The sequence below is a fragment of the Plectropomus leopardus genome, chromosome 18 (assembly GCF_026936395.1).
Source record: "Plectropomus leopardus strain MGB_pleo_1.0 chromosome 18, ASM2693639v1, whole genome shotgun sequence".
Lineage (NCBI taxonomy): Eukaryota > Metazoa > Chordata > Actinopteri > Perciformes > Serranidae > Plectropomus > Plectropomus leopardus.
Window position 1 is genome coordinate 25,480,640 of NC_142193.1, and position 9,955 is coordinate 25,490,594.

The 9,955-nt window shown below is 38.2% G+C and overlaps 1 protein-coding gene across 2 annotated transcripts; it reads right to left on the bottom strand.

Annotated features, from left to right (window-relative positions):
- Positions 1-1,624: 1,624 nt before the first annotated feature.
- Positions 1,625-9,410, bottom strand: atf7ip2 (activating transcription factor 7 interacting protein 2). 2 transcript variants are annotated; one of them, XM_042504150.2, is made up of 13 exons: positions 9,276-9,410; positions 7,338-7,605; positions 5,555-5,627; positions 5,333-5,464; positions 4,828-4,896; positions 4,607-4,632; positions 4,454-4,494; positions 4,319-4,365; positions 3,936-3,981; positions 3,603-3,682; positions 3,297-3,464; positions 3,012-3,199; positions 1,625-2,351 (listed from the first exon to the last, which is right to left on the bottom strand). In XM_042504150.2, the coding sequence occupies exons 2-13, from the start codon at positions 7,556-7,558 to the stop codon at positions 2,141-2,143; spliced, it is 1,302 nt and encodes a 433-aa protein (XP_042360084.2). In that variant the 5' UTR covers positions 7,559-7,605; positions 9,276-9,410; the 3' UTR covers positions 1,625-2,140. The 2 variants fall into 2 exon arrangements, with proteins under 2 accessions (XP_042360084.2, XP_042360081.2); XM_042504147.2 differs by having other exon boundaries at positions 4,319-4,377.
- Between the last annotated feature and the right edge of the window lie 545 nt (positions 9,411-9,955).

Sequence of the window (9,955 nt, forward strand, 5' to 3'; positions counted from 1 at the left end):
ACTATGTATGATTTGGGTGAACTGGCCCTTTAAGGTCCAGCCAGGTCTGTATGTAGGCTCATGCATCTTCCAAATTTTGAGTGACTGTGCCAAGCCTCTGTTGTGACTGATAGGCATTGTGTCCTGTCGTCTTCACTTACACGTACTGAATGTGAGACCTCGAGGCAGAGCGGGAGAGTGAGGAGATTGTCGACAGCTGCCAGCTGGCAAGAAAGCAGAACTCGATCAAGCAGGAAAAGGAAACATCTGGCGCAGCAAGTCAGAGCACAACCAGAGCTTACTGTGTACTTGTGAAAAACAAAAAGCACTGATTTTTTTGTAAAGAAATTAAAGAGTAGGGTGAGGGTGTCATCAGAGAGGAAAGGCGACGGCATTACCTGAAAGAAACCAGCTACATGAAAGCCAGATCCAAAACAGAGAGCCAACACCTCCCTCTGTCAGCTGCTTGTGGGCTGATCAATGGTACAGTGCAAATTAATACACTGCACATGTCCAGTGTCAGTTGTTTAGTGTGTGATAGCAAACTAAAACGCCACAAATGATGTGCTTGTAGTGTACACACTGCTATCAACATAGCTTTCACTGGTTGTTAAAGTCAGCTGGAATTCACCTACAGACAGATATTGTCACCAGACTTTTAATCATCTCAAATGTTGTCGAAAATTCTCTTTAATAGTAAATGGACTATACTTGTATAGCGAAGACTTTTCTAGTCTTTTCGACTACTCAAACCACACAGCAGTGGCAGAGGCTACCGTACAAGATGCCACCTATAGGTAGTAAGCATTCATACACATGCACACTCCGATGATGCGGCATCGGGAGCAAATTGGGGTTCAGTATCTTGCCCAAGGATACTTCGACATGAGGACATGATCCAATCAGAGGACGACCACTCTACCTCTGAGCCACAGCTGCCACAATGTGGTGTGTGGTGCAAAGACACAATTAGCATGCTCAATGAAATCTTTTAGGTTGGTTGTATACACGGCTTCCGTCTGACCAGCAGCAGAGTAAATAATACGAACCAAGTATTTGATTCATTGTATAAAAAAAAGAGAAGCAGGAATCTCAAATTTTGTGAAGCTGTGACATCCAATGTTTGAGTTTTAAACAAGAGGCGTTCCAAAACCATTCTGCCTTCAAGATTACCATTTCCAATACCTGAACTTGCATATTGAGTAATGCCAAGCACCGATCTGATAACAATGGGAAAAGAAAAAAAACCCAGCTGCATACTACTAGCCCTGAAAGGATGTAAATTGATTGATATTGTTATATGAGGCAGCTCAGTTTAAATCCTTTGTAAAACACAGATACATGCATACAGAGAATGAATTCTGTAGAAATTACCAAATTGTGGTTATTTTGCTAACAGTTAACATTACAGTTTTTGCTGGAATCAACTTTTTGTTGTTCTAAAACAGTAGTTATTGCTGGCTGCACAGCGCAACTTGCTGTGTAGGCCACTGTTTTGAAGCAGCAAAAGAAGACTTGATTTCCGCAAAAACACAATTGCTATGGTGCATAGACTTATGAACTAGCTGATGAGCAATCTAGCATTTTAGGAAATGGTGGAGGCATTTGTGGAAACTAGTGTTGTACAAAAATTGAATGAAAAACATACATAAAAACATTGTCAACTTTATTATCTAATTTAAAAAATTATCATTTTGTTATAGATTACTAACACTGCGTGAACTCTGACTTTGTCATATTAATGTGACAACTAATGGTTGTCTGTTTCTTTATGGATTAGTAGCCGTCTGCATTAGTGGCAGACAACCAAAAGAAAGAATTGCCTTAAACATGGCTATATAAGACGCGATCAAGTCTCATATCACAATATCGGTAATGATATAGAAATAATGCCCAGAGGACTCTGGGACACTGTTGCATATATACACCTTATCCTGGTTATTGCGCACTGCAGACTTCTTAAACAGGCGCTGCTTCAGCCAAGTAACCTGACAGAAATACATTGTAAACATACACAAGGGGACATCCAAAAACAACCACACAGTCCCGATGTATCAACCTCAAAGCACCAGGAATTGTTACTTCATGAGAAAACTTGGTAAATCCCACTTGATGAATCCTCATCTATCATCTGTCCTTTGACCCCTTATCCTGCTCCCAACTAGTCCGGTATGGATTTGGTTTCAACTTCACTGTAGGGTCCATATCGGCCAAACTTGTCTTTTCCTATCACAGCGACACACATCTTGTGCCCGGGCTTGTACTTGCTGACCATCACGCACATGGGCAGAGGTTTGGCCTCTACCTCACCGAGGGTGGTCCAGTCTCGAAAGACGCCGCTGCCCTTTTGCTTCTCCATACAAACGAATATGCTGCAACCGGGACAGAGAGAGAGAAAACAAGAATGCGTAAAAATTAAGCAGCTAAAAAAAAAAAAAAGAATAGAAGGGCAAAGAGAGCTGTAGTGGAGACCACTAACTGACTGCACTCTGCTTCCATCTGGTGGTCATACGTTGACATAAGCAGAATATTCCTCATACAGAAGTGTGTCAATCTTGACATCAACCCGACTCAGTGTGAGTGTTAAGTAGGCTTGGGCTTTATCTACTTGTATTTTTTCATACCTTTATATCGTCCTCGAATTTCACCGGGGTATACGGTGTCTGGGGGTATCAGTGTGCGGCGCTAAATTGACAGTAAAAATGGTCTTTTGATAATTATATTGACTTAATGCCATCTGTCACAGAAATGACAAAATAAAAATGTCTGTTTTATTCAACCTTTCCTGTTTTAGTTTCAAAATAAAAGCACTCAAACAAGATTCCTGTGTACAGAATCCCCTCCGTTTTTGACACAAGGCATTTTACAGTGAAATATCTGCAGGACTGTGTTGTTGACATTGCAGTAGCTTGTACAACTTCATAAATAATTGAAGTATTTGCTTTTTAATTGTGGACATACAATAGTGATAACAGCACTGCAACAACACACGCTGTCAATGTGAACACACACAGCCCTCTGCTGCCTCTCACCTGTAACTATCCATGGGCGGTGCAGAGGGGTCTTCCTCCTCTACCTTCCACTGCACAGAGAGGCTGGCAGGTTTCCTGATGAGAGCCAGACGTACTTGTAGTTTCTGGGGGATGTTGTATGAGGCCGCTTCCATGTTCAGGGTGGAGGGGAAGGTGTGGGCAGGGAGAGGAGGATACAGGGGCCGTTGCTTAGGGTCAGAAAAGCAGAGAGTCAGTGGAGGTTAATGCAAGTAGCAAAAACTCAATTGTATTACGACTGTGGGTTAGCGAGAGCGACCGTATTACCTGCTCTGAGTCTGTGTGCATGGGTGTTACTGTTTTGCTTTTGCAAGGTGAGAGACATTCTGCTTTCACCTTTGCAGCCTTTGGTTCCTCATGCTGCTTGGACTCCTCAACAATGTCCATTTGTTCCTGCTCGTCTTCTGGCTCTTTCTTTATAAACTTGTTGATTCCCTGTATTTTACCACATGACACACTTCAGAAATCGAAATAATTCTTTCACTTACTTGGGTAGTGTGTCATTAGTTACACATTACATCTTTATGTGTGGCATGTTTTGAAGAAGATATATCAAATAATGAAGCATCTCACCTCATAGCCAACAGAGCCATGATGGCTTTGTACCGCAGGCGGAGTCTCCTGACTTAAATCTGCTACGGCAGCCTTCAAAACTTAACACGGATTATGTGCAATGACAAGTAACAGGGGAAGGGAAAGGGAAGAGTAAAAAAAAAAAATTAAAACAATGTGGTTATTAATTCATGTACTCACTTACTTACATTATTTAATTTGGGTCATTATAACAGCTTATTGCGTCAGTTTTCCTCACTGCATAGTGAAAGGATGTCACCAGGAGCTACATACAATAAGATGGTTTAAAGTTGAGCTATTAAAACATTCCCACTCAGTACAGAACCATCTTACCCTCATTATCAGCATGCATCTTCTTAAGTGACTTTTTTGTGGTTTCCTGGACAGGAAAGGATAGACCAACTTAAAAATATAGACATTTTTCTTTCTTTTTTCCCCCCGAGCATTTTGAAAAATAATTTCCCAAATCTATTAATTTCTTGCAATTTGTGTGTCATTTCTTGCTAAGTTGCTCACTGACTTTCCCCCCCATTTTTTCAAAAGAAAGCAAGCCAATTTTCTGAGGATTCAAAGGTTGGAAAACTTATAAGGCATCTGGATGCAGCAATATTAAAGTGATGTCGATCCAGGTTTCAACGGGTCAAACAAGGAGACCTTTTCACAATTAACACATCTGTATTTAACCCATTATTCCAAGATAATAGCTGCATCTTTACCATCATTCTGAAGAGGTCTCTGCTCCTGTCCATGCTCTTTTTGTCAACTGAAAAATAAACTTTCAGAAAATAAACACTTACGCAACCCACAAATGCAAATATTCAATAGCATGCACACGCTCACTGAGCTCTTACCCTGAGACACGGTCTCGGTGGTTTCATCCTCAGAGTCTTCCCTGCAGAGTTGGACATCAAATCAAATCGTGTCAGAATCCAAATTAATCCAAAGTACAAATTCACCTCAGGACCTTGATGAGGTCTAATGCGACTGAACCTGGCTCTACATACCTGCTGATCTTGGAAACGTCTGATGGCTGAAAGGCAAACATTTCTGTTCAGATTACATGTGGCAGTTTCATCTCAAACTGAACATCATTATTAAGAGTTTCTACCATTACATTTTCTACTTTAAGTAACCACACAAACCGGACAAAAATGTTATTGTTATATCAAGAATCTTGTTGTGTGTCCCAGCGTGTTCCCAAAAATTGCAACCGTATGAGTCAAACCTTTCTGTGTGTCTTTGTGATTTGGGCAATAGCTGCTTCTGCTCTCTTGGTTATCGTGTTAATTTGAGTCTGAGGAAGAGAAAAACATTCTGTAAAGATTTTTGGGATTTAAATCACCAATTCAGCTGTGAAACATACGCACAATAGATTCATGTTTTGTTCGTTGGGTTCAAAGTGATAGCACTTTAGCAGTATAACAAAAACATCGATTAAAAAAGGTGAGTGTGATGACGATAGTAAAAATCTGTGTACAATTCAAAAGGATTAAATCTAATGGGTAAAAAAACTGAGAAAGAACAATGAACAATGTAAGTAGTAAGACAGCAGGAGAATAGATGCTTAAAAGATTTAACAGCAGCTGTCAAATTAAAAAGGGTCCGGGGAACGTGAAAGGATCAAAACAAAAGGAGAGAAAATGAAAGGTGAATATGTCAGATGTGCAATTACGCTAAAAATGTAGTTCATGCAGAATTAGTTGAAAATGTGCTCCACTATATCCACCGACCTCCAGTTTTTGCATGGAGCTTTCATAGTCGACCTCGCGGTCCAGCTGTTGAATAGTACCGATTAAACCCTGCAGCTTGTTTTCCCTCCTTTTCACTAAAGTTTGAACCTCCTGCTCGATCAGTGTCTGCAGCTGTGGACACACAAAAACACAAGATGGCAAACGCACAAACACAAGCGCATGGAGGAGCTGCACTGATAATTGAACAATATCGTCTCTTACTACAGATTGGGAGTATTTAATGTCTTTATCACTGGTGCCAGGGAAGGCTGAAGTGGAGGACGACCTCTTCATTCTTCACGCATACGCACAGACAAACACACACACACACACAGAATTGCAAGATTTAGTTGGTGTTCAGCGATGATGTCTATAACTCTAAATTGAAGCTTTTTTTTCATTTTGTACTCTGCAATTTGTGGAAATACACCCCAAAGCAAAGCAAGACTGATACATCTCTTTACATGAAAACACTTTAAAACTGCAAGAAAAACAATTACCATCAATTGGGTGAAACCTAACCTTCCCGCCACTGCTCAATGGTTGCAAAAAGTCAGACAAGTTTGTATGATGGCGTGCATGACAGCTCAACTACGACTAAAACTCCCTGTTTTTAAAAGGAGACTGGCATCAGTGGTTGACTATCTTGGTTAGAAACCTTTTTATTTTCCTTACAGTTTTTTGTGTTTTTTATAATTTCCAGTTGTAGATGTTTGTATGTATTTGTGGGTGTGTATGTTGGTGTAGGTGTGTGTATGTATATATACATGTATGTGTGTAAATATTTAAATATGTATGAGTATGTTTGTATGTGGGTATATGTATATGTGTCTGCATATTTTTTTAAACTTTTATCCTTATTGTTTTTAAAGAAAATTATTTAAGTATTTTGAAGTTTGGTCATTCATGCACTCCTGCATGTATATCTGCATGTAGGTACATTATGTAAATCGGCATGTGTGTAGTATTCGATGTGTATACACACGAGTTGTGCTTAGGTGTATGAATATGGATGGATGCGTTTAATTGTGTTCATGGAGGGTGTATACATGGGTGTGTGTGTGTGAAAACAAATCTAATGGCGACAACTCCAACTCCTCACCTGACAAAACAATCAAATCATTTTCTTCACAAACTCCGTGTATCATGAGGTGAGTCAGTAGATTTACAAATGCTCCTTTAAGGGGTGAAGTATTCCTTTAATGTGCTTGATGCACATTTACACTTAACTGCACATCCTTAGCGTCCCTTCAAACAGACATTTGATCTCTGAAACTGCTGTCTGAAGTCTCTACAAGGAAGTTGCTTTTAAAATACTTAAACTGTAAAAATATGCAGTTATTAGGTTTAAAGCTCACATACAAAGAACCAACATTTGTCATATTGATTCTCTTGTACTGTAAAGAGCACTGCGCCATGCTTAAGTGTTTTGTGGCTAACACACAGAGGAATATTTTAAAGCAGTCAAGTGCATATTTATTGCTATGGTGTATGGGGTACGCTGGGTTTTACTGAGACAGATAACGATAGCCTGCAACTTTATGTTTTATATTGTATAACAGTATGAGCACTGGATTAACCAGATGGCAGAACAATGCAGTTCAATTTCTATTTGCTGTGATTTATCATTAATCTTCAGATTTAAAAGGGCTGTAACTCAATTTTTACTTTGCACACAATGTAGAATGGTCAATGTAGAGGAAGGAACAGACAAACACAGTCCTCCCAAACAATTTGGGAGGCAGCCACTTGTCGCTACAGAGATTCACAAGATCTATCTCCTCAAATCCATCTTTTACACAACGCTGAAACCACTTGCTTTACCGGACCAGTGAGAAAATAAGCAGCAGGTCGTGCTAACGCTGGGAAAATAAAAACAGAATCATGATTACAGTCAATGATTCCACATTCCTGCTCAAACTCTAGACCAATTTGAATACATTTGAGAGTGACAAACATTTTTAAAGCTATTCTATGATCATGAACTTGTTGAAGGTTAACTCACACGTCCAGCAGATTCAGAGCCATCTCTGCATCAGATTTCCAACCCTTGGCTTTTTTCAGTTGACGCCAACTTTCACGTGCCACTCCAATGTTCACTCGACCGTCTACGTGCTTCCGAGCAGAAAGTCCGCATCCCCCGGGTTTGCTGGAAAGCTTTACCTTCTTTTCAGACGCTCTTTTGACGCTCTTGCAACCTTGAGTTTTATCTTTAGCGCGCGCCATATTGAGTGCACATGCAGGACGCTGTTGTGACACTGTCCTCAGTTCATCTGCTGGCAACAACAACAACAACAACATCTACCGTTAACTCTATGATGCGATATGTGCTACGACTGAACAATATGCTGCCCACGATAACAGTATAATGATACACACACAGTGTTGTAATGCTATATAGTAAGACAGTTTCCTACTGTTCAGAAATCTGCGTAACGCTTTGAAATCTGGATCAAAATCATTTATCTTGTGCTTTGTTGAGACACCTTTCACAAGCTATTTAACCCTTGGAAATCTAAGCTAATTGGTTGGATAACTTTCAAAAAGGAAGTGAGCAATTTGGCAAGCAATGTCCAACAAATTGCAAGAAATGAGTAAAAATTAGAAGTAACAGTTTTGTTTTTTTAGGGGGGTCGGCGATTAGGATATTATCAAAAAAATAAGGAAAAATGATTTTAAATTATATATATAAATATTCAATTTATATGTTTAAAATTATGCAACAGAAAAAATGAATACATACATATACTGTGTATATATTATATACATTACTATTTTCAATGCAGTTGTATTTTTGTATTACCATTATTATTACTTTTTATTTATTTATCTTATTTTATTATTATTATCATCATAATTATTATTATTAGTGGTAGTAGTAGTGGTAGTAGTGTTTTTATTTATTTTATTTTTATTTTCTTTCACTTATTTTATTAGTATTATTAATTACTATTATTACTATTAATTTGTATTACTTGTTTCTGTTGTATTGTAAGGTTATGTTGTCTTGGACCCTAGGCGTCAGCTCATGGGGGATCTTACAGACACACACACATTTTTAATTTCAGCACTTTTTTTCTATTTTTTCACTTTTCTTTTAAGTGTGCTTACTTTTATCCTGTGCCATCAGGGCCTGCTGTAGGCATGATGAGGGCTGCATGATCTGCATTAGTGTTTGGGTGGGTGGGACTCGAGAAGCATCCACATGAATGCCAGAACCAAAGGTTTTCCAGCAGAATATTGCAATAAAATAAGATGATCAACCGCTAATGATTTTACTAAGAGCGGTCAGCGTCAACACATTAATCACAATGCGATTAATCTTACATAAGTGCGTTAATCGCAGAAGATCCTGTCTAACATTATTTTTCGTTTCATTGTTTTACTTATTTTAATTTTGTAATTCGTACCCATTTCTTGCTAATTTTTTTTCTTTCATTGCTCTTTGCTTGTAATGTTTTTGAACCCATCTGCTCAGGTTTCTAAGGGTTAAAAGCACCTTATAATGTATCATTGTTATTTGCTGCATATGCAACGCTGTTTGTTTCCAACAAACAGATAACTGCACAATTTCAAAATGTAAACGTTTATCTCAGCCGTTTTACTAACGTTAAATGTGAATTCAGAAAAGTTTTCTCAGCAGGCTAACTAACAAATAAAAACCGGCTTCCTCTCGCAGTTTACTGGTATATTTGGTGTTGATGTTGACAGCATTACGCTTTGGCTTGTCAACAACAAGCATTAGTTGCTAAATTAGTTGTCGGTTGGTTTGCTGAGTAACTTAAAGTAACTTCAGAAAACTTTAAGGAGGGTTGAATTACCGTTAGCTGAGGCTTTTAGCAAAACACTCGTATGTCCTGTCCTTAAAAGAGCTTGTAAGCTCGTGACTGGTAAATTATCCAACGTTAAAGAAGAAAATATGCAGCTAGCAGACACTTCTTACCTTACAAATACTTAAAATGCTGTTTTTGTACAACTTGTGACTGCAGTGCCTCAAATGATACTGGTTTTGCCAATAGGTAAAGTTCCGGTTCAATTTCCGCGCGGCTGCAAATACTTCCGGTCGTACTTTCTCCAGAATAAAAGCCTCATCTAAAAAAAAAAAACTTCTTTTCTTTAAAACAAAGCAAATACATTAAAAAAAAATTCCACCGGACCTGTGATTTAACTGTATACTATTATTTAATATATAGCTCTAAAAATAATATACGAATAAAAAAAATACATGCCCTCAAAATCATCCACACTGTACAATGGATACAGTTCGTCTGGATTGTTTATCCTTAATGTGTGTGCATTTATTTTTAATTTCTATAGACTATCCAAGCTATCTCAAAATTCAAAACAGTAGCATGCTTTAAAATAAACACATAAATAAAGAAATTAAAGCATCATCTCCAAAATTGTTATCAGATTAAAAAAATGAAAAATTCCCTGAAACCAAGCAAATCTATGTCAAAATAGTCCTTCTGACATGTGACAGGTTTTTGTTTGTGTTTTATTGCCAAATGCGTGTTTGATTTTGTATTAATTTCAATTTTTGTAGGCGTCCCAGATTTCTTGACACATCACTGTTTTGTTTTATTTGAGGGTTTTTTTGCAACTCAAAACAGAAACTGGATA